At 40.6% G+C, this 24,292-nt stretch overlaps 1 protein-coding gene across 10 annotated transcripts in view; it reads right to left on the bottom strand.

Moving 5' to 3' along the window:
- Positions 1–24,292, bottom strand: part of Cadps2 (calcium dependent secretion activator 2) — a 558,168-nt gene that overhangs the window by 224,916 nt on the left and 308,960 nt on the right. For all 10 annotated transcript variants that reach the window (XM_085840793.1, XM_085840791.1, XM_029478700.2 and 7 more), the window contains exon 8: positions 6,302–6,441. In XM_085840793.1, coding sequence (XP_085696919.1) covers positions 6,302–6,441 — 140 coding nt within the window. The remainder of the gene's footprint in view (positions 1–6,301; positions 6,442–24,292) is intronic.

Genomic DNA, 24,292 nt, shown 5'->3' with positions numbered 1-24,292 from the left:
AGAAGTCAATCTGTTTGATAGTCTAGCAAACACTTGGCCAGAAGTTAAAGCAGTAGGGTATGTATGAAGTCAGAATAATCCAGACTAAGGTATTTGACCTGGGAAGGCAAAACACACACACACACACACACACACACACACACACACACACACACACACACAAATGAAGGGAAATATGGATGAACTATAATGGAACTTATAGAAATGTTATACTAAAAGTAGGATTATAATAAGAAATCAATTTCTTCTGGCAAATATCAGACAGAAGAGTAATGCTTTCTGAAAGGTCTGGACCCACCAAGCACTGTGGTAGGCACTGTGCTGCTATCTTCCTAAGTAGCTGAAGGTTGCCCATCTAAGTCAGATGTGGGCAACACCACTTTACCAGAGGACTTCTATCTCTCTTTGTGCAAATGTGATGCTTGCATGTTAAATGTGTGCTGAAAGCTACATGCTGTGACATCCTGGGCTCAGAGCTTAAGGGCATCTCCTGTTAGGCAAGCATGGATGCTAGGCATCCTGGAGTCCTGACAGGCATGGGATTAGAGCAGGGAAGGCTTTTATCCTCTTTTTCTGTCAGAAGCTGAGTTACTGCCTCCTATGGACAGGGATGAGCCCACTGTCAGATATAGATTTATGATGTAAACTAAAGTGGACAATTTTATTTTTCACAATTTCAAAATATTGCAAACTATCGTGTACATTAGATAAATATCTAAGAAATCAATTATGATGCTGAACAAAGAGAAACTCTGGAACATATGGTTGAGGTTTTTACCTGGCTAATTACCAGGGATAAAAATCTTCTGTGGTTATATAACTAAGAGATTTCTATTTATTTTTATTAGGGAAGTGAGCAATAAGATTTAACCAAACTTCTTTTTTTAAAAAAATTTTATTAGATATTTTCTTTATTTACATTTCAAATGCTATCCCAAAAGTCCTCTATACCTTCCCCCCGCCCTGCTCCCCTACCCACTCACTCCCACTTCTTGGCCCTGGCGTTCCCCTGTACTGGGGTATATAAAGTTTGCAAGACCAAGGGGCCTCTCTTCCCAATGATGGGCAACTAAGCCATCTTCTGCTACATATGCAGCTAGAGACACGAGCTCTGGGGGTACTGATTAGTTCATAATGTTGTTCCATCTATAGGGTTGCAGACCCCTTCAGCTCTTGGGAACTTTCTCTAGCTCCTACATTGGGGTCCCTGTGTTCCATCCTATAGATGACTGTGAGCATCCACTTCTGTATTTTCCAGGCACTGGCAAAACCTCACAGGAGACAGCTATATCAGGGTCCTTTCAGCAAAATATTGTTGGCGTATTGTGTCTATTGTGTCTGCGTTTTTAACTAAACCTCTGACAGCTCACTGTTACAGTGCTTCTACATAAATCTGACAGGCAGTACAGTGGCCTTCCTCCTCCTTACTGAACGTAGATTTACACTGTTACAGCCAGTTATGTCATTCACTAGTCCCATCTTACCTTACCTTTGTCTTTGTGAATAACCCGTGAACTAGGAAAGCCCTGTGCTTAAGCAAGGATGGAATTTCTGAGTTTCCAGTTAGTACTGCTGCTTCGCCACTAGGCTATGCTAAAGTGACATCCATTTGTTTGAGAATACTTAGACTCTCCAGCTATGTACAAACCTGAAAAGGCCCGACTGAATGCTGACCACTGGAAATCTGGCGGATAATTCACTTCCCGTTTTGTCTTAGAGCGGTTGCTAGAATTAATTTCTATAAAATACTCCCCCAAAATACATGTACCCAGTATTTTTCTAATGATTCTTACAGAAATATCCAGTATGCCTTAAAGAGGGTGGCATAATTGGGCTTATTTTCTCCAAGTTAAAACACATGTCATTTGCACATAGTCCTGATTTAAGAAGGCAATAAAATGTAGCTAAAGAGTGATTAGCTATCAGAATCAGGTACTTTAGGTCAAATATATTTTATTTTCTATATAAAAATCCACATACTTTTAAATATAGCATTTGAAAAACAAACATCACTTCCTATTTATAACTCCTTCTTTAATACTCTATGAAGTTCACAAATGCCATTTCCATTGCTAGTATTCATATTTATATATACCCTTAACTGCACAGGGTAAGAGGTATATTCTTTGCAGACTCAAAGGACACTAAACTTTATAGAATAGTTGGAGGTACACCTATGATATAGATAATACCATTGAAAAATACCCAATGAGGTGACTTGAGACATGGTACCAAAAGTGAATTGCTTGTGATGGTGTGCTCGTAACCCCAGAGCTGGGGTGGGTGTAGACAGGCAGATCTCCAGAGACTGGTCAGCTAGTCTGCCTGACATGGAGAGTTCTAGGTCCAGTGAGAGACCTTGTCTTAAGCAAAACAAAACAACAAAGATCCTCCCTCCAAACCAACTAATCAACCAACCAACCAACCAATCAACCAAACCCAACCAAACTAAAACAACAAAGATCTTCCCTCCAAACCAACAAACTAATCAACCAACCAAACCAAACCAAACCCCTCAAAACCCAACAATGGCAAGATAGAAAGCAACAGAGAAAACTTCTAACCTGACTTTGGCTTCCACATGTACACATAGGCACATGCACCTACATACACATGCATAACTATACCCTAGTTAGGGCTGATCCATGAGCTGTCTAAATGTGATAAAACAGAATGCATGGTAAGAGCCCTCACACACAAAAAAGATTTATTTGTTTCTATATTATTGAAAAGGGGGACAGGTATGAACCTATCAACACCAACACATCAGAGGATTCCTTTCAAAACCTGACAACGCCCTGAAGGCAAAAAGCCTAAAACTCTCTAGCTATTGTTTAACAAGGTGCCATATTTTAAATGAATTAATTTCTAAGGCTGGCTTATCATTTGGTTGTATTATTCATTACTCATCTGTTAATTATCCAGTTTAGGATAACTTATTGATAGGACACAATACCATCTCGAGCAGATGCTGTGAACCCACTATATAAAATTGCATTAGTGTATGATCTAGGATGTAAAAGGGAAAAGGTTCAGTTCCCAGTTTCATTTTCAAATGTAATTGAGTAGAGTAAAATCCATTTAGGAAGCACCTTAGGAGATAATGAGTATAGTTAAGGTGTTGGTCAAATCTGATTTTTATGTCTATAAACTAGATGGAAGGAAAATATTTTGAATATTTAAATCTATTATCAAAGAGGCACTTGAAGGAGCCATAGGAGATTCTCAAGTGTCTCCAACTGTTCCTGCTCATGGGGATCAACACGTCTCACAACACTGCTCAACACTTTAAGGCTGCTAAGCTATTATTTCTCATATGAATATTAATTTTTTACTGTCTCACTATTATGAAAAGTACTTTAATCTGGTAGATGAAAAGCATAAATATTTTCATTTCTAGAATTCATGCTATGAACTGCAGAGATATCTGAGGGGCCAGAAATGACTCCGAGTGCCTCCTCACAGTGAGAGGCACTGACTTATACAACCAGGGCACAGAACACTCTTGGTTCCTTTGGCGATTCCCTGAGCTTTAAGAGTTAAACTTACAAACTATGATATTATCCTCTTTATTTTCTCCCATCACTACCAAATTTTGGCAGACATTAATTGCAGAACCACTACGGAAATCTTGATTTAGTCAAATAAAAGAAATAAAAAAAACAAAATCTTTTTAAAAATTTAATTGTATATTTTATTTATTTACATTTCAAACGTTATCCCCTTTCCTGATTTCCCCTCTAAAAAAACACCTATCACATCGCTCCTCTCCCTGCTTCTATGACGGTGCTCCCTCACCCACCTACTCCCACCTCCGCACCCTGGCATTCCTCTACACTGAGGCATCAAGCCTTCACAGGGCCTCTCCTCCCATTGATGCCCGACAAGGCCATCCTCTGCCACATATATGGCTGGAACCATGGGTTGCTCCATGTGTACTCTTTGGTTGGTGGTTTAGTCCCTGGGAACTCTGGGAACTCTGGTTGGTTGATATTGTTGTTTTTCCTATGGGGTTGCAAATCCTTTCAGCTCCATAGTCAACAACTGGACTGAGCATGGCATCCTCAATGGAGGAGTTAGAAAAAACAAATTCGTATTTAATGTAAAGGAAAGACACCCTTATTCCACAGCTCCCTTATAATGCAGCTAGACTGAGCTCCCTGCTTTGACTCTTTCTCCAATCGAAGGTTCTAGGGCACAGAAGTGATTTCTTCCACATGTGATCAATGCTGTAGAACTTGCTCATATCTTACTTCATGTTCAGCCTTTGTCCCTGGCACAATCAGAGGGTTCTAGGTCTATTCAATCAGCTTCTGGCCACTCTTATTTCTTATGGTATCATCCATGAAGAGAAAGAGATATACAGCAAAAAAAAAAAAAAAAAAAAAAAAAAAAAAAAAAAAAAAGGAGAGGGAAACATTCTAGTTTCTGGAACATGCTGTATGCTTTTATGTCTAATTTGAAACCCTGCTAGACTCTAAGCACTTCAGATAAAGAGCAGTCTCTAGTCTCAGAGCTCTCCAGGCAAACTGCAGTGAACTTGTCACCACTAGCTAAAAGCCCTCTCAGAACTCTTGCCTTTCTAAGTGCTTGTCATATGACAGAAATGCCCCTCTTCCTCACTGGCCGATGCTGAACTTCCCCTTGACTTCAAATGTCAGATGTAGTGTGTGACTTCAACTAAGCTGCCCCAGCTGAAACCGGCGATTATTCCCAACAGGTTCCCATTCCTACTTTATTGAATTTTTATTTATTTGTAATAAGTTACCACAATTATTTACATATGAGCGAACGTCCCTTCCTTGCTTTTCATACAGGCTTGTGATTTTGTCCCCTGGATGGATGAGGAGTTCTACAGTAAATCTCACAGGGATCAGGCAGGTGTAAAGTGCATCTTAGAGGGAACAGGCATCTGGACGAATTGAAGGCTTCTCAGTAGTGAGTTCCAGTATCTTCATCTAGACTGAGTTGAATCACAACTAGACTTTCCTTTATACTAACACATTAAAGATACCACATTGTAGCATCCTGAATTCTAGTCCCTTTCTAAGAGACACAGGTAGATAAATATAGAGTTAAGCTGAGAAAATATAAAGGTTTGAAGGTTCATTTTATTTAAGAGTCGAGAGCTGCTGTGGTGGCACATAACTTTAATCTCAGAACTCAGGAGGCAAAGGCTAGGGAATCTCTGTGAGTTCGAGGCCAGCCTGGTCTACAGAGTGAGTTCTAGAATAGCCATAGCTACACAGTGAGACTGTCTTGAAAACAAAACAAAACAACAACAGCAAACAGAGTCTAGACCTGGGTTCTGAACTGGTTTCTTACCAGTACTGGAGAGAAAGAACCTTAGCAACCAGACCTGCTGTGTTAGGCCAAGGCAGTGCCTGGGTGAGGAGCTATTCACCTCTTGGTTTCTGAGTACTCTTTGAAGCCAGGACTGACTCAGTTTCCACTCACTTTTATACTAGATTAATTTCACATGCCTCCCATCAAAATGTGCCCATCCTTGTGGGTTATATCTGATGTAACCTTTAGCTTTTATATATTCTATGAAAGGTTAACCATTTCTAGAGACCTGAGCTCCAGGTATGAGTCCAGATGTATAGAAAAAAACATTTAAGGAATATTCTTCACAATTTGGATATGGCATGATGGCATGGCAGTGCAGAGTTTCCTCCATACTGTATTCTTGCTGAGGCCGTTTTGGGCTTAACTAGAATTTGATTTCCTTGATGGATAATCCTGTGGGAATTACACAATTCTGTTCTAGGACCTAAGGCCAACATGCTTCAGTTAATTCTCCTTCGCTTCTGTTAAACTGCCTGCTTGTGTAAACCTCCCCCTGCAGCTGCTGAATGAGATAACAAGATGTGGTATCCGCCCCACTCCCACTCCCATCTTTAAAAGCATGTGTGGGGTGACACTTAGGTCCTGAGAAGCTGAGTATAGTCCCAGACAGCTGTATTAAAGACTTCCAGATGTCTATAAACTGTGTCTGAGTGGTTCCTTTTGGTGCATTCCCCATAATAACGTGATATCATCTAAATCAATAACAAACACCATTCATTGCTATGACAGTTACATTAACTGAATTCCCATTCATACAGATGCTGAGAGATCTGCAACATAAGCAACTTACTTAGGTTAGTTTTTTGTTTGTATGTTTGTTTTTGTTTGTTTTTTGAGAAAACTCCATGTGAATGTCTGATACCTTGGTTTCCCCCACAGACAGACAGAGGTGGTAGATTGAAATGGAGTCCACTGTCCACCGATTTGAGGGAAGAAGATTTTAAACACTCACCCACTATGCTTCATGTGTGCTGGTTTATCCATGCGCACTGCCAATTTGATCTTTAAATCCGAGTCCTGACTGTTCTTGGGTACTGTCATCCGGTGTAATTCTGCTGACTTGGAGCTATTAGAAGTTGGGTATAATACCACCTATAAGCAACAAAAACGAAAACCTCAGTACGATACAGAATCCCTAGGAATTGGAACTAAAATCTTCTTGTGCATTATCCTACATGAAAAGAAGGTATTTATGCCCAAGTGTGTATGTGTGTGTCTGTGTGTGTGTGTGTGTGTGTGTGTGTGTGTGTGTGTGTGTGTGATGGTCCTCTGTACTCCCCCACCATAGCAGGTGGATTTTCCATACAGATTTATTTGTTTTTGACAAGTATGCATTTTTGTATTATCACATAATGAGTGTTCTTTCTGTGTCACCTCATAATCAATTAATAGCACAATATGTGCCGTTTGAGCTGACAGTTGAAAACTACTTAATGGACACCTATAATTTCAACATTACCCGAAACAACTCAGGGCACAAAAGTTCAGAAGGAAAAATTCTTTGAAATTACAGAAGCAAACACAAAAAGCAAAACCAATTATCGAAGCTGTACAAATATGTCTTATATTTTAATATCTTCATTGTAAAATGGTATTAAACTCAATTACAGGTGGAGAGGAATGCTCATAACATGTTGTCACTTCAAGATTAGTGCTGAAGACTAACTCTGACTGCCTATTGTCAGAATTATGAAGATGGCATTATAACTGAAACAAAGTAATGTGCTAATCGAAGTACCAAATTAACACGCGATTATCTGACAACACCTCACTTTCCTAAGAAGTCTGCTCCTCTGATGTCGCATGCCACATCAGGGAAATCACCCTTCTCCCTTTCACACGGACTACACTCATTCTGAACACAGCTATAGCTAAGATTTAGCAGTCATGCTGCAATAGGAGGGATGGAGTCTGAGAGACAAAACAGGCATGAGGTGCAGCACACCATGACCTAAGACTCATCTGTATCCTAAAGCATCAGGAAATATATATGAATCCGAAGTTTAGATAAAAGGTGAAAAACCATAAACAGACAGGTTAGTGAAAACCCTTTCAAAGCAAGAACAAAGGGTGTTTTGTACCCTCCAAAGCTGTATTTTTTTTTCAATCCTACACATAAGTGGATGTACTTAGGAAAAATGTGCAAGTGGAGTTTTATTTTTCTCTAGGAAACATAGCATAACCATAAAATGTCTCAAATGATACTCAGCTTGCTAGTTTCTAACTGTACATACGATGCTGAGTCTTTGTTCTAAATTTGTGAAATTTAGAATGTCTACAGACTCCAGCATACAAATGACATCCAAGAAGAGGCTACAGGGCATTCTAGATGTTTTCAGAATTATGACCACACTCTAAAATTCATTCATTTCAACTGCTAGAATAGCCAAGGAGATACTAAACAGTTTATTTTGAATAATAGAAAAAAAACATGTGGGCAGCTTTTGGTTCAAAACAGTGGACAAAGAAATACCATAATCAAATAAGAGGAGACTTAGAAATCAGAGACTAAAGCAGAGCGTCATTATAATATTCTGAGTAAGTCTGGGGTGCTTTCCTACATCCCACTCTTCCTTTCTTAAAACATTAATTTGGGATAAGTTATTTGTAAGTTGTTTGATTCTTCCTTCTGTGTTTATAGAAAATGTCCCAATTTTAAATCACATGTTTTTGGGTGGGTACTTCTGACTGAAGTCAGCAGAAAGATTTATTGTTCAGCTTGCTCTTCAATGAATAACTTTTGTTTCATTTGTGAGGAACACAGCAAGACGAAAGGATGTGGGTGGCTAAGCAGGATGAAGAAGCCGGGGTCTTTGGTCCCAGAATGGCTAGCACTGTAAGTACCACTTTCCCCTTCTGCTATTCTGTCCCTAGACCAAGCAGTCAGGTACTGATTTTGTTAAATCTCGTAAGGTATCTTTCACCATATGTTTTACTTGTTTGTTCATAAAACACACTGCTTGTGTTACATCCCCTCCAGATTCCGTTAAGCAAGGTGTCCTTTCCTCATTGTATGGCCTAAGTTCTTCTGTCGTGAATAAACTGGCAGGAAGCCTGGAGGAATAGCTCGCAGTAGAGTACCTGTCAAACGTGAACAAAGCCTGGAATTTCATTCCTAGCTCCACAGAAAGGAACGATTAGAACAGTAAACACAGGTGAGAATGTTGGCTAGTGCCTATAATACCAGCATTCAAGAGGCAGAGTCAGGAAGATCATACCCACGTTGGAGTCTAGCCAGGACTACATAGTCAATTTCAGGCCAGACAGGTCTACACAGCAAGACCTTGCCTAAAGAAACAATACAAACACAACCCAAACCACATAAATGACCACAAGGAAAAGAACTTCATTGTGACAGACAGTTCTGTTGTCATTCCATATTCCTATCCTTTAGGGGCACTGGCCTTCTGATGTCAAAGCCCAGACATGGCTTTTGTTTTTCTGGACAAAAATGGTCAGTTAATGGTATAATCATTGACATGTGCAAAAATGAAGTCATGTTCATAGGACATATATGTTTCTAAGAGAAGTCCTGTGGGAAATCGCCTGTCTCTGAATTATTTTAACACTGGTCTGTAAACAGTCTTTGGATTTCTGAATTGAATAAAAAGAGAGGTGTTCCTTGGGGGACTTGGTCATGAATATTTGTCATGAGCTAGAGGTGAGCAAAGAAGAGGTTCCCAAGGTGCAGAGAGCTCTGAGGGCCACACGGAATATAGGGAAGAGTGGGTCTTTCCAGCCCACAGCACTGGTCTAACAAGGGGTCTTGACCACTCCCAGCAGAAGCAGTCTTTACAGAGCCTATTGGCTGAATTTGATCGCTGTTCCTGGACAGGCACTTCTTATTTTTTTCATCTTTCCTTTTTTTTTTTTAATTGACTATTTTATTTATTTACATTTCAAATGTTATCTCCTTTCCAGATTTCCCCTCTATAAGACCCCTATTCCATCCTTCTCTCCTGCTTCTATGAGGGTGCTCTCCCATCCACCCACCCACTCTCACGTCACCGTAGCATTCCGATATACTGGGGGCATTGAACCTTCACAAGACCAAAGGTCTCTCCTCCCATTGATGCCAGATAAGGCCATCCTCTGCTATATATGCAGCTGGAGACATGGGTCTCTCCATGTGTACTTTTGGTTAGTGATTTAGTCCCTGGGTCTGGTTGGTTTATATTGTTGTTCTTATGGGGATGAGAACCTCTTCAGCTTCTTCAGTCCTTTCCTTAACTCATCATTTGGGGACCTTGTGCTCAGTCCAATGGTTGGCTGTGAGCATCCACATCTATATTTGTCAGGCTCTGGCAGAGCCTCTCAGGAGATAGTTATATCAGGCTCCTGTTAACAAGCACTTCTTTGCATCTGCCATAGTGTCTGGGTTTGGTGTCTGTATATGGGATGGATCTGCATGTAGTGCAGTCTCTGGATGGCCTTTCCTTCAGTCTCTGCTCCACACTTTGGTATGGCTCTCTTTTTCTTACTCTGCTGTCAGATTAAAGTTTGTGCTAGGGGAGGGTGGAGTGGGAAGAGAAGGTGTGGTAGCAGAATGGGCTTTTTCATGGGTTAATGTGCTTCCAGCTATAAGGAACCCCCTTGCAGGTGTTGCACTGGATGAAATGAAGAGATGAGTGAAAATGAATGTCTCCCCTATGGGGCAGGTGGTGATGGTGGTCATGGAGTTATGTAGTAGCCAGAGGCTGAGCATGGTTGACCTGGTAACTCAACTGGGATTCATGCATTCACTAGTAGATAGCTACTGCTGGGGAGCAGCAAGTCAGGCTTCCTGGCTTCTTTTGCATCTCAGTGTTAAAAGTCCTAGCTAATGACATGAACGATGAGTGAAACATCTCACTGTCAGGTAAGGTCATTAAGATATACTTTCTTTATTCTTCTCTGTTCACCAAATGCAGAGAAACACTGCACTGATGGCCACAGGAAGTGTGAGAAGTACAATGAGAGAAACTAACCCCCGAATGACCATGTAGAAGAAAGGCCTGCTCCTGTGTGAATACTGAAATGCATTCCCTAGCTTGCTATATACAACATTTAGTAGTCTTATCTTGAATATTAAGATAATATTTTGCTTCATGAAATTTTCACTGTAAATACATGCTTAAAGAGTTGCTTTTCATGATAAGTCAAATTCAAAAATTCATTAGTTCAATAGTACATAAGCTATAGTAAAGTTCAGCAATTCTTGAGTTAAGTCAAATTCAATCGTTCAATAGTTCATACACAGGAGGCATGTCTTATATTGGTTACCATAATGACCAGAATATTTAACATATATAAAAATATACATTTTTCACATTCTAAATACATACCTAAATTAAATTCTATTTCTGCACAAAACAATTAATTTCACTCATAATACCTTTGTTCTTTGGTATTTATTCCTCTTAACTCCAGTCTTTCTTTCTGTTCCTCCCTCTCTCTATGTGCATGCATATATATGCATGTTTCTAGGTTATTTTTGCCACCAACACTTTAAATGTCTTGCAGTTAACATGTCACAAAAATGTTATGGTGTTTTATCTTAAGGCAACATATCTTCTCACAATAAATGGCACCCAGACTTGCAATTTTGTTAAAAATATGATTAAGAACACAAGATTCTTAAAGCTTAAAAAAACTGTCAAATTTAATATACAAGATGAATTAAGGTTTAAAATCCAAATGTCGTAAACATATATTGCAGTAATACAGAGTTCATAAGGATGCTTCTCTTAGAGTCCACTAACATGGTCCTTTCCAGTCATTTCTCTTTGATTCAGATAGCTTGATTAAAGAAAGATCCAAGGCATTTTCATCTCTCTGTTTAACTGATTGGACTTCATGACCAGAACACACAAGGGCACACACACACACACTCATATACACACACCACCACTGAATGAAGAAAAGCTAGAAGGTAGAGGGGTTAGATAAATGATGGTTAGATAAATGATTCCTGTCATATCCTAGCATTTCTTCATAGATAATTGTTTTATTTAGGAGTCTGAAAGAATATAAGATTGACGAAGCAGACACAGATGAGAGGCACAGGTGGACCGTGCTGGAACTCAGCAGTAGGGCCTGAGGAAAGTCCCAGTTGTGATGTTGGCATTCTTTTTTTTTTTTTTTTTATTTATTTATTTTATATTTTTATTACATATTTTCCTCAATTACATTTCCAATACTATCCCAAAAGTCCCCCATAGCGCCCCCCACTTCCCTACCCACCCATTCCCATTCTTTTGGCCCTGGCATTCCCCTATATTGGGGCATATAAAGTTTGCAAGTCCAATGGGCCTCTCTTTCCATTGATGGCCGACTAGGCCATCTTTCGATACATATGCAGCTAGAGACAAGAGCTCCAGGATTCTGGTAAGTACATCATGTTGTTCCAACAATAGGGTTGCAGATCCCTTTAGCTCCTTAGGTACTTTCTCTAGCTTCTCCATTGGGAGCCCTGTGATACATCCAATAGCTGACTGTGAACATCCACTCCTGTGTTTGCTAGGCCCCGGCATCGTCTCACAAGAGACAGCTATATTTGGGTCCTTTCAGCAAAATCTTGCTAGTGTATGCAATGGTGTCAGCGTTTAGAAGCTGATTATGGGATGGATCCCTGGATACAGCAGTCTCTAAATGGTCCATCCTTTCATCACAGCTACGAACTTTGTCTCTGTAACTCCTTCCCTGGGTGTTTTGTTCCCAATTCTAAGAAGGTGCACAGTGTCCACACTTTGGTCTTCATTCTTCTTGAGTTTCATGCGTTTATCAAATTGTATCTTATATCTTGGGTATCCTAAGTTTTGGGCTAATATCCACTTATCAATGAATACATATTGTGTGAGTTCTTTTGTGATTGTGTTACTTCACTCAAGATGATGCCCTCCAGGTCCATCCATTTGGTTAGGAATTTCATAAATTCATTCTTTTTAATAGCTGAGTAGTACTCCATTGTGTAAATGTACCATAATTTCTGTATCCATTCCTCTGTTGAGGGAAATCTGGGTTCTTTCCAGCTTCTGGCTATTATAAATAGGGCTGCTATGAACATAGTGGAGCATGTGTCCTTTTTACCGGTTGGGACATCTTCTGGATATATGCCCAGGAGAGGTATTGCTGGATCCTCCGGTAGTACTATGTCCAGTTTTCTGAGGAACCGCCAAACTGATTTCCAGAGTGGTTGTACAAGCTTGCAATCCCACCAACAATGGAGGAGTGTTCCTCTTTCTCCACATCCTCGCCAGCATCTGCTGTCACCTGAATTTTTGATCTTAGCCATTCTGACTGGTGTGAGGTGGAATCTCAGGGTTGTTTTGATTTGCATTTCCCTGATGATTAAGGATGTTGAACATTTTTTCAGGTGCTTCTCTGCCATTCGGTATTCCTCAGGTGAGAATTCTTTGTTCAGTTCTGAGCCCCATTTTTTAATGGGGTTATTTGACTTTCTGGAGTCCACCTTCTTGAGTTCTTTATATATATTGGATATTAGTCCCTTATCTGATTTAGGATAGGTGAAGATCCTTTCCCAATCTGTTGGTGGTTTTTTTGTCTTATTGATGGTGTCTTTAGCCTTGCAGAAGCTTTGTAGTTTCATGAGGTCCCACTTGTCAATTCTCGATCTTACAGCACAAGCCATTACTGTTCTATTCAGGAATTTTTCCCCTGTGCCCATATCTTCAAGGCTTTTCCCCACTTTCTCCTCTATAAGTTTCAGTGTCTCTGGTTTTATGTGAAGTTCCTTGATCCACTTAGACTTGACCTTAGTACAAGGAGATAGGAATGGATCGATTCGCATTCTTCTACATGTTAACAACCAGTTGTGCCAGCACCATTTGTTGAAAATGCTGTCTTTCTTCCACTGGATGTTTTTAGCTCCCTTGTCGAAGATCAAGTGACCATAGGTGTGTGGGTTCATTTCTGGGTCTTCAATTCTATTCCATTGGTCTATTTGTCTGTCACTATACCAGTACCATGCAGTTTTTATCACAATTGCTCTGTAATAGAGCTTTAGGTCCGGCATGGTGATTCCACCAGAGGTTCTTTTATCCTTGAGAAGAGTTTTTGCTATCCTAGGTTTTTTGTTATTCCAGATGAATTTGCAGATTGCACTTTCTAATTCGTTGAAGAATTGATTTGGAATTTTGATGGGGATTGCATTGAATCTGTAGATTGCTTTTGGCAAGATAGCCATTTTTACAATGTTGATCCTGCCAATCCATGAGCATGGGAGATCTTTCCATCTTCTGAGATCTTCTATAATTTCTTTCTTCAGAGACTTGAAGTTTTTATTATACAGATCTTTCACTTCCTTAGTTAGAGTCACGCCAAGATATTTTATATTATTTGTGACTATTGAGAAGGGTGTTGTTTCCCTAATTTCTTTCTCAGCCTGTTTATTCTTTGTGTAGAGAAAGGCCATTGATTTGTTTGAGTTAATTTTATATCCAGCTACTTCACCGAAGCTGTTTATCAGGCTTAGGAGTTCTCTGGTGGAATTTTTAGGGTCACTTATATATACTATCATATCATCTGCAAAAAGTGATATTTTGACTTCATCTTTTCCAATTTGTATCCCTTTGATCTCCTTTTGTTGTCGAATTGCTCTGGCTAGGACTTCAAGTACAATGTTGAATAGGTATGGAGAAAGTGGACAGCATTGTCTAGTCCCTGATTTTAGAGGGATTGCTTCAAGCTTCTCACCATTTACTTTGATGTTGGCTACTGTTTTGCTGTAGATTGCTTTTATCATGTTTAGGTATGGGCCTTGAATTCCTGATCTTTCCAAGACTTTTATCATGAATGGGTGTTGGATCTTGTCAAATGCTTTTTCCGCATCTAAGGAGATGACCATGTGGTTTTTGTCTTTGAGTTTGTTTATATACTGGATTACGTTGATGGATTTCCGTATATTGAACCATCCCTGCATCCCTGGGATGAAACCTACTTGGTCAGGATGGATGATTGTTTTGATGTGTTCTTGGATTCGGTTAGCAAGAACTTTATTGAGGATTTTTGCATCAATATTCATAAGGGATATTGGTCTGAAGTTTTCTATCTTTGTTGGGTCTTTTTGTGGTTTAGGTATCAGAGTAATTGTGGCTTCATAGAATGAGTTGGGTAGAGTACCTTCTGTTTCTATTTTGTGGAATAGTTTGTGAAGAACTGGGATTAGATCTTCTTTGAAGGTCTGATAGAACTCTGCACTAAACCCATCTGGTCCTGGGCTATTTTTAGTTGGGAGACTATTAATGACTACTTCTATTTCTTTGGGGGATATAGGGCTGTTTAGATCATTAACCTGATCTTGATTCAACTTTGGTACCTGGTATCTGTCTAGGAACTTCTCCATTTCATCCAGGTTCTCCAGTTTTGTTGAGTATAGCCTTTGGTAGAAGGATCTGATGGTGTTTTGGATGTCTTCAGGATCTGTTGTTATGTCTCCTTTTTCATTTCTGATTTTGTTAATTAGGATGCTTTCCCTGTGCCCTCTAGTGAGTCTGGCTAAGGGTTTATCTATCTTGTTGATTTTCTCAAAGAACCAGCTCCTTGATTGGTTGATTCTTTGAATAGTTTTTCTTGTTTCCACTTGGTTGATTTCACCCCTGAGTTTGATTATTTCCTGCCATCTACTCCTCTTGGGTGAATTTGCTTCCTTTTGTTCTAGTGCTTTTAGGTGTGTTGTCAAGCTGCTAATGTGTGCTCTCACTAGTTTCCTTTTGGAGGCACTCATAGCTATGAGTTTTCCTCTTAGAAATGCTTTCATTTCGTCCCATAAGTTTGGGTATGTTGTGGCTTCATTTTCATTGAACTCTAAAAAGTCCTTAATTTCTTTCTTTATTCCTTCCTTGACCAAGGTATCATTGAGAAGAGTGTTGTTCAGTTTCCACGTGAAGGTTGGCTTTCTATTATTTATTTTGTTATTGAAGATCAGCCTTAGTCCATGGTGATCTGATAGGATGCATGGGACAATTTCAATATTTTTATATCTGTTGAGGCCTGCTTTGTGACCAATTATGTGGTCAATTTTGGAGAAGGTACCATGAGGTGCTGAGAAAAAGGTATATCCTTTTGTTTTAGGATAAAATGTTCTGTAGATATCTGCCAGATCCATTTGGTTCATAATTTGTCTTAGTTTCACTGTGTCCCTGTTTAGTTTCTGTTTCCATGATCTGTCCATTGGTGAAAGTGGTGTGTTGAAGTCTCCCACTATTATTGTATGAGGTGCAATGTGTGCTTTGAGCTTTACTAAAGTTTCTTTAATGAATGTGGCTGCCTTTGTATTTGGAGCATAGATATTCAGGATTGATAGTTCCTCTTGGAGGATTTTACCTTTGATGAGTATGAAGTGTCCCTCCCTGTCTTTTTTGATGACTTTGGGTTGGAAGTCAATCTTATCAGATATTAGAATGGCTACTCCAGCTTGTTTCTTCATGCCATTTGCTTGGAAAATTGTTTTCCAGCCTTTCATTCTGAGGTAGTGTCTATCCTTTTCTCTGAGATGAGTTTCCTGTAAGCAGCAAAATGTTGGGTCTTGTTTGTGTAGCCAGTTTGTTAGTCTATGTCTTTTTATCGGGGAGTTGAGTCCATTGATATTAAGAGATATTAAGGAAAAGTAATTGTTGTTTCCTGTTATTTTTGTTGTTAAAGTTGGCATTTTGTTCTTGTGGCTGTCTTCTTTTAGGTTTGTTGAGGGATTACCTTCTTGTTGTTTCTAGGGCGTGGTTCCTGTCCTTGTATTGGTTTTTTTCTGTTATTATCCTTTGAAGGGCTGGATTCATGGAGAGATAATGTGTGAATTTGGTTTTGTCGTGGAATACTTTGGTTTCTCCATCTATGTTAATTGAGAGTTTGGCTGGGTATAGTAGCCTGGGCTGGAATTTGTGTTCTTTTAGTGTCTGTATAACATCCGTCCAGGATCTTCTGGCTTTCATAGTCTCTGGTGAAAAATCTGGTGTAATTCTGATAGGCTTGCCTTTATATGTTACTTGGCCTTTTTCTCTTACTGCTTTTAGTATTCTATCTTTATTTAGAGCATTTGTTGCTCTGATTATTATGTGTCGGGAGGTGTTTCTTTTCTGGTCCAGTCTATTTGGAGTTCCGTAGGCTTCTTGTATGTTCATGGGCATCTCTTTCTTTAGATTTGGGAAGTTTTCTTCTATAATTTTGTTGAAGATGTTTGCTGGTCCTTTGAGTTGAAAATCTTCATTCTCATCCACTCCTATTATCCGTAGGTTTGGTCTTCTCATTGTGTCCTGTATTTCTTGGATGTTTTGAGTTAGGATCTTTTTGCATTTTACATTTTCCTTGATTGTTGTGCCGATGTTCTCTATGGAATCTTCTGCACCTGAGATTCTCTCTTCCATCTCTTGTATTCTGTTGCTGATGCTCGTATCTATGGTTCCAGATTTCTTTCCTAGGGTTTCTATCTCCAGTGTTGCCTCATTTTGGGTTTTCTTTATTGTGTCTACTTCCCTTTTTAGGTCTCGTATGGTTTTGTTCATTTCCATCATCTGTTTGGATGTGTTTTCCTGTTTTTCTGTAAGGACTTCTACCTGTTTGATTATGTTATCCTGTTTTTCTTTAAGGATTTGTAACTCTTTAGCAGTGTTCTCCTGCAATTCTTTAAGGGATTTTTGTGCTTTCTCTTCATTGACTTCTGCCTGTTTAGCAGTGTTCTCCTGCATTTCTTTAAGTGTGTTATTAAAGTCCTTCTTGAAGTTCTCTATCATCATCTGGAGATATGCTTTTAAATCCGTGTCTAGCTTTTCCGGTGTGTTGGGGTGCCCTGGACTGGGCGAAGTGGGGGTGCTGGGTTCTGATGATGGTGAGTGGTCTTGGTTTCTGTTAGTAAGATTATTACGTTTACCTTTCACCATCTGGTAATCTCTGGGGTTAGTTGTTATGGTTGTCACTGTTTAAAGATTGGAGCAGAAGCTGTGTTCCACTCACCAGCAGTCTCTAAATCCTGCGGCGGGGGTCGTGGGTAGCTGACGTTACCCTGGTGCTGGTCCAGCCGGAAGAGGCCTGTGGTTGTACACAGGCCGTTTTTCTGCTTCCCTAACTAATGCAGTCTCTGGTCCCGCGTGCAATTGGATTGGAGCAGAAGCTGTGTTCCACTCTCCAGAAGTCTTAAGATCCTGTGGTGGGTGTTGTGGGTAGCTGGTGAGTGTCAGCCGACCCTGCGCCCCAGCTGCCCCGGTGCTTTTCTGACCGGAAGAGGGTTGTGGCCCTATGTAGGCCGGATTTCTCTCTCCCCAACCAGAGCAGTCTCAGGTCCCGCGTGATTGGACTGGAACAGAAGCTGTGTTCCACTCACCAAAAGTCCCAAAATCCTGCGGCGGGGGTCGTGGGTAGCTGGCGGGTGTCAGGCAACCCTGCGCTCCCGCTACCCTGGAGCTGATCAGGCCGGATGAGGCCTGTGGCCATACTCAGGCCGGTTTCTGCTTCCCTAACTAATGCAGTCTCAGGTCCCGCGCAATTGGATTGGAGCAGAAGCTGTGTTCCACTCACCAGCAGTCCCAAAATCCTGTGGTGGGGGTCGTGGGTAGCTGGCGGGTGTCAGGCAACCGTGCGCTTCCGCTACCCCGGCGCTGATCCGGCCAGATGAGGCCTGTGGCCCTACTCAGGCCGGTTTCTGCTTCCCTAACTAATGCAGTCTCAGGTCCCGCGCAATTGGATTGGAGCAGAAGCTGTGTTCCACTCACCAGCAGTCCCAAAATCCTGCGGCGGGGGTCGTGGGTAGCTGGCGGGTGTCAGGCAACCCTGCGCTCCCGCTACCCTGGAGCTGATCCGGCCGGATGAGGCCTGTGGCCCTACTCAGGCCGGTTTCTGCTTCCCTAACTAATGCAGTCTCAGGTCCCGCGCAATTGGATTGGAGCAGAAGCTGTGTTCCACTCACCAGCAGTCCCAAAATCCTGCGGCGGGGGTCGTGGGTAGCTGGCGGGTGTCAGGCAACCCTGCTCTCCCGCTACCCTGGAGCTGATCCGGCCGGATGAGGCCTGTGGCCCTACTCAGGCCGGTTTCTGCTTCCCTAACTAATGCAGTCTTAGGTCCCGCGCAATTGGATTGGAGCAGAAGCTGTGTTCCACTCACCAGCAGTCCCAAAATCCTGTGGCGGGGGTCGTGGGTAGCTGGCGGGTGTCAGGCAACCCTGCGCTCCCGCTAGCCCGGCGCTGATCCGGCCGGATGAGGCCTGTGGCCCTACTCAGGCCGGTTTCTGCTTCCCTAACTAATGCAGTCTCAGGTCCCGCGCAATTGGATTGGAGCAGAAGCTGTGTTCCACTCACCAGCAGTCCCAAAATCCTGTGGCGGGGGTCGTGGGTAGCTGGCGGGTGTCAGGCAACCCTGCTCTCCCGCTACCCTGGAGCTGATCCGGCCGGATGAGGCCTGTGGCCCTACTCCGATGTTGGCATTCTTACCAAGGCTATAGGATCCATTTTGTTCGGCTGTGCCCTGGACCTAGCCTTAGCTTCCATGGCTTCTCATTAGCATACCTTCGACCATGTATAGACTCTCATTGCTACTTATGCCATGATAAATCACTTTATGCCCTCAAAAGTTAATGAGAAACCCCTTTGTAACACCACTATTTTCTGAGACAGAGTATCCTGTATCCCAGGCCAGCCTCAAACTGATTATTATGGCACTGAACTTATTATCTTCCCTTCTCCATCTCTGCAGTGCTGGGATTACAGGCATGCCTACTTTTAGCCATGTACATGTTATATAAACACTCTACCAAATAAGCTATATTTCAAGCCTCACCAATTTTTAAGAATCAGGAAAACAGGACTTAATAATTGAAGTGAGAAGCCAAGGACTTAGATGAAAATCATGGAGCTGGAGAGTTGGTTTAGTGGTTAAGTGCTCTTGCTATTCTTATAGAGGGCATGAGTTTGGTTCCCAGCACCAACATGGTGACTCAGAAACAGTGGTAACTTCTGCTCTAGTGGATCACACACACACCCTATTTTGCCCTTTGTGGGTATCAAGAATACAGATTTTATACACACATTCCTGAAGAAAAACATACACATAAAAAGAGCAAAGGAAATCAAGAATATAATGTACCACATTCTATGGGGAAAATACTACCAGGGATAGGAACTAGAAAATAGTAATTAGTGTCAAATGTCTATCAGGATGCCAAGGGCAGTGGGGTCCAGGAAGCAAGCTGCCTGGCTGAGAAGCAGGACACCCACAGTCACTGGAAAGCTCAGTCTCAGAAAGACCAAATGATGCCAGACAGCAATGGCTTTGGGGACAGAGTATCCATGAGGTATGGAGAAAGACTTCATTGAAGTCTGAAGTGAGCAAGATCAGGCAAGTGGAAACCACTATTTCTGCTACAAAAAAAAAAAAAAATGATGCTGTTACAAAGGTCAGGGGTGGGGACACAACCAGCCAGGAAGGTTGAATAAGCAAGAGGGAGCTAGCTAGTATCTCCTGATAAACCCAGAGGGAAGAGTCCTATTTTGCTCAGGAATCTAGTCTGTTCACAGCCTGTATGTAAAATGCAAGCCAAAGATGTTTCTAAGAAAGGGAGTGAGGAAACCAATTCTTTTACACTTGAATCAAGAAAAAAAAAAAATGCCCCTTTCAAGCTCAATGTAGCCCAGAGAGGATTCATGTGCAGTCAAGTACTCTCATCTCCAACTACAGATAGATTGGTGCTAGAAATGCATCTTTGAAGCAGACCCAGAAGGGACAACATTTGTTATTGACAGAAGTCTTGTTTAGTGTCTGCTTAATTGTTTTTCTTACAACAGACATGCTTGGAACAAGGAGAATCGGAGCAAACTCCTGCTGCATCTTCGCACCAGGTAAGTGGGATCTGCATGGCTAACATTTGAGGTTCGACAGGCACCTTACACTTCAGTAAAGGTTCAGGATGACTGATGCCTGTAAACCTTTGAAGCACCCTGCTATGAGTTTAGGACTGGAATATAGTGTGGAAGGACTACCTGAATTCCCTCCAGTTCATAAATATCATTTAGCAGATATTAACTATGAACACATATTTTCTCCAGGATTAGGGCTCCTATAGTACAGTGTAGAATTTTTCTGAGTAAAATCAGCATCCAACATCAGTAACATTTTCCAGTGTTTAATGAACTCGAGGTTGCTTTGTTTAAATGATTTTTTTTCCTTTGATTTAATATCATTCCTTCCTGTCCTACTTAGGTAAAACAAAAACACCTGCCCGTTCTGGCTAACAGAATGTTCTTTTGTATACTATAAGATTAGCACAAAGTCTCTGTCAATCTGATTGTCTGTGGGCTAGATTTAGGTTCTTTTCTTAAAGGCTAGAAAGCATACTGAAGGTTAGAATATGGAACCGATCAAGCTCCTAACCCCTCATCAAATGTGTACTTGGTGAAACAGGGAACCACAGAGTCCCTTCCTCCTATTTCAGTTCACTTATTATCATTTTAAAAGAAAAAAATTGCTTTTGAAACAAGAAAAGAGAACCTTTAAAAAGCAAAGTATTGGGGCTGGAGGTGCAATTCAATGGCAGAGCAGATTCTTAGCAATGTATAAGGCTCTAGTTCAATGCCCACTACTGGCAACTTAGAAAAGAAATTAAAAAGGAAAGTGGTATTGTTCTAATTATATACTCTCTCTTTGCCATTAGTTTGTCAAATAATAGAAATGAAGAGCTTTGTTACTTTGACAATAGGATATGGAGAGTTAGGCAAGAAAAAAATAAGGTGTGAAAACCTATTCCCTATTTTTTTCTAATATATATGCACTAAATAATGGTCTCCTGTGGGAATGGGCATTTAACAGGTGCACTGAGCAGGAGGACGGTGTGGTCGATGCAGAACTGGTCTTTAGTACACAGGATGATTAAAACTGTAACCTTGGGTCATTTTATTTTTTCATTTTTAACTGAAATTATATTTAAGATGTATCCAGTGATACACACACAAAATTGCTTACCATAGTAAGGCGAATAGGCATATCCATCTCTTCAAATTGCTATATTTTGTTATCTTAAAAATTCAAAAATAATAAATATGCATATTAGTGGAGTACCCAATGGAATACATTGAAAAGAAGGTAGTGCTGTTATCTGCCACAACATGGATGGAGGGGAAGGCATTGTACTACATGATATCAACCAGGCAGAGAAAGGCAAACATCAGATGATCTCACTTCTGTATAAATGTACATCCTAGTCATAGATTCATAGATAAAGGGTAGAAAGGGCTTCACTATAGGTTAGGAAAGAAGATGAAGGGAGAGGACAGGACGGACAGGACAGGACAGGACAGGACAAAGGTAAGGTAGTAGTTGTTCCATGAAGGAGTCATCTCCAGAGATGAGCCCTGTAGTTGGTTATTTAATACCAGTGGTCAGCCCTGAAATCATACACATACAACAACACTAAAAAGACTGACCAGCTTGTATTTATGTATTTAGGCACACACACACATATTAGATGTATGTGCAGTGTGTGTGTGTGTGTGTGTGTGTGTGTGTGTAACACACGTGTAGGGGGTTGGAGGAAAAAAAGGGAAGGGGATATGGTATAATTATATTTTAATTTATAAAAGTATATATAATGTTTCATTTTGACTATTTTGTTGTTATTTGCTTTTATTTATTTTTTTGAAATAGCATCTTTCTCTATAGCTCTGGATAGCCTTGATATCAGAGATCTGGCTGCCTTTGTAGATATCCTGAGTGCTGGGATTAAAGGTGTGTGCTACTGTACCTAGTGAGTTGGACCCATGTCAAAGTCATTGTTAACCAGGGTTCCTTTCATGTTCTCATGTAATAATCTGCAATTAGTTTTTGTTGTTGTTGTTGTTTTGCCCAAGTACAGTTGTTCAAACACACATGTGTAGAAAAAGAATAATAATAAAAAATTGAAAATCTAAAAGAAATAACACCATCAAAATACAGAAAACAAAAGACCCAACAGCTAGCCTAGGGACCTGTTATGTTTCCTTTTTTGGGAGGCAATACAAAGAACATTAACTTTGCTAAGGTACCGAGCCCCACCCTCTAAACTGCTACGTTACACAGCAAAAGGTTTCAAAGATTAAGAGTGTTTGTCAATTAGAAAATTGTCCCACTTATTTAGGAGGAGCTAAGGTACTCACCAAAGGAATTGTGGGTATGCCAGTGTGTAATGTATCCATATGTGGGCACATATCATGTCACTGTGCGCTTGTGTACCTGCATGTAAAGATCAGTTCATACTGTCTTCTAACAGTCATTCTTCATCTTGATATTTTTCTTCAAATGGGACTTCTCCCTGTATCTGAATCTCACTGACTGGACTAGACTGGCTGGCCAGTAGTCTAGGAAGCTTCTTACCTAACACTGCAGTGCCGGGATTCCATGTTCAGAGCTCCATCCAGCAGGTCCTCATGCTTACACAGCGAGAACTACACCAACCCAACCATCTCTTCAATATTTCATAAAGTGTTTTATATGTGAAAGGAAAGGGGTCAGTTTTGAAGATATGACATGGTAGAGGCTTGGTGTCCATTTTTTGCCTTTGGAAACGGAAGAAGGTCTAAGCCAGAGGATACTACAGCCTCCAGAAGCCAGAGAAGGAATGGCATGGTATTCCCCACTAAAGGATGAAAAACTAGATACCCTAATTCCAGCCCACAGAAAGGCATTTTGGATTTATTATCTTTGTTATAATTTGCCTTTTGATGAAAAAAAAAAAAACCAGCCTGGGGACAAAAGTTTTATGTGGCTTACACTTCCTCTTCACAATCTATCATTTAGTTCAAGGCAGAGACTCAAGTATGAGCAGAGGTGGGAACCACAGAAAAAAATATTTACAGACTTCTCTCCATGGCTCTCTTGTCTTGCTCTTAATCCAGCCTCACCTTCTCAGTGGTAGTATCGCCACAGTGTGCAGGGCCCAGAAACATTAGTCATTAACAACAACAACAACAACCCCCAAAAATAAAAACCCACAGTCTTGCCTACAAGCCAAACTGATAGAGGAAATTCCTCTGTTGAAGTTCCCACTTCCCAGACAATTCTGGCTTGTATCAACTTGATTAAAAAAAAAAAAAAACAAAACAAAAACTTACCAATATAACCTTCAAATTTACAAGGTAAGGAATGTGTCTTTTTAAAGCCACTACATTTTCCCATAATTTACTATGGGAAACAAACAATGAAAGATGAAATTTGACTTGGAAAGAAACCCTTGCTGATTCAAAGATACCTTTGTATGTAGATTTCCATCACCAGCTTTATTGGATTTTCTATGGGCTTATTTCTGTCATAGTATTTTTGTGAAGAAAGATTTAACATAAAGCATGTATGTATGCGTGTCTAGGTGAGCTTATGGGATATGTATAGGAGCCTGCAGAGGCCAGAACAGGGTTTCCCTGGAATTGAAGTCGCAGGCAGTTGCAAGCTACCATGTGGCTGCTGAGAACTGAACCCAGGTCCGCTTGCTGCTCTTAATTACCGAGGCAACTCTCCAGTCCTGCCTGTCACATTCTTACAGGACTGTGCATGTATTAAATGTTTCAAATATACCACCTTTTCTCCTTTTTAGTCAAAATTGCAATTAAGGCAAAAATGTAAACTTTTACTGTAACAAATGCAAATATTAAAAAAAAGAAGAAGAAGCTGAAAGAGCTAGGGTCAGCACATATATTTCTAACAAAATTCACACTCCAGACCCTCAAATAATCAAGGGCTATTTCTTCTATTTAAAGCTTTTCTAAAGATTCTAAAGGACATGATCAAGCTCGTCAGTTACTGTGTTTTTCATGGTTCAATTATGGATATTGGTCCCTCTTTTTCATACATCATTTTTATTGCCCGAAATGTATGGATCTCATGCTTCTTTTTGGAAGAAATAATATATCCCATCATGGAGACATCTGTTTTAAAATCCATCTAGAAAGGAAAGCATTCTGATTATTCTTGATCTACTCCCCTCAGGCATAAATTATGAATG

The sequence above is a fragment of the Mus caroli genome, unplaced genomic scaffold (genome assembly GCF_978045245.1).
Source record: "Mus caroli unplaced genomic scaffold, Mus_caroli_1 scaffold_7, whole genome shotgun sequence".
Classification (NCBI taxonomy): domain Eukaryota; kingdom Metazoa; phylum Chordata; class Mammalia; order Rodentia; family Muridae; genus Mus; species Mus caroli.
This window is presented reverse-complemented; position numbering and strand designations above follow the sequence as displayed.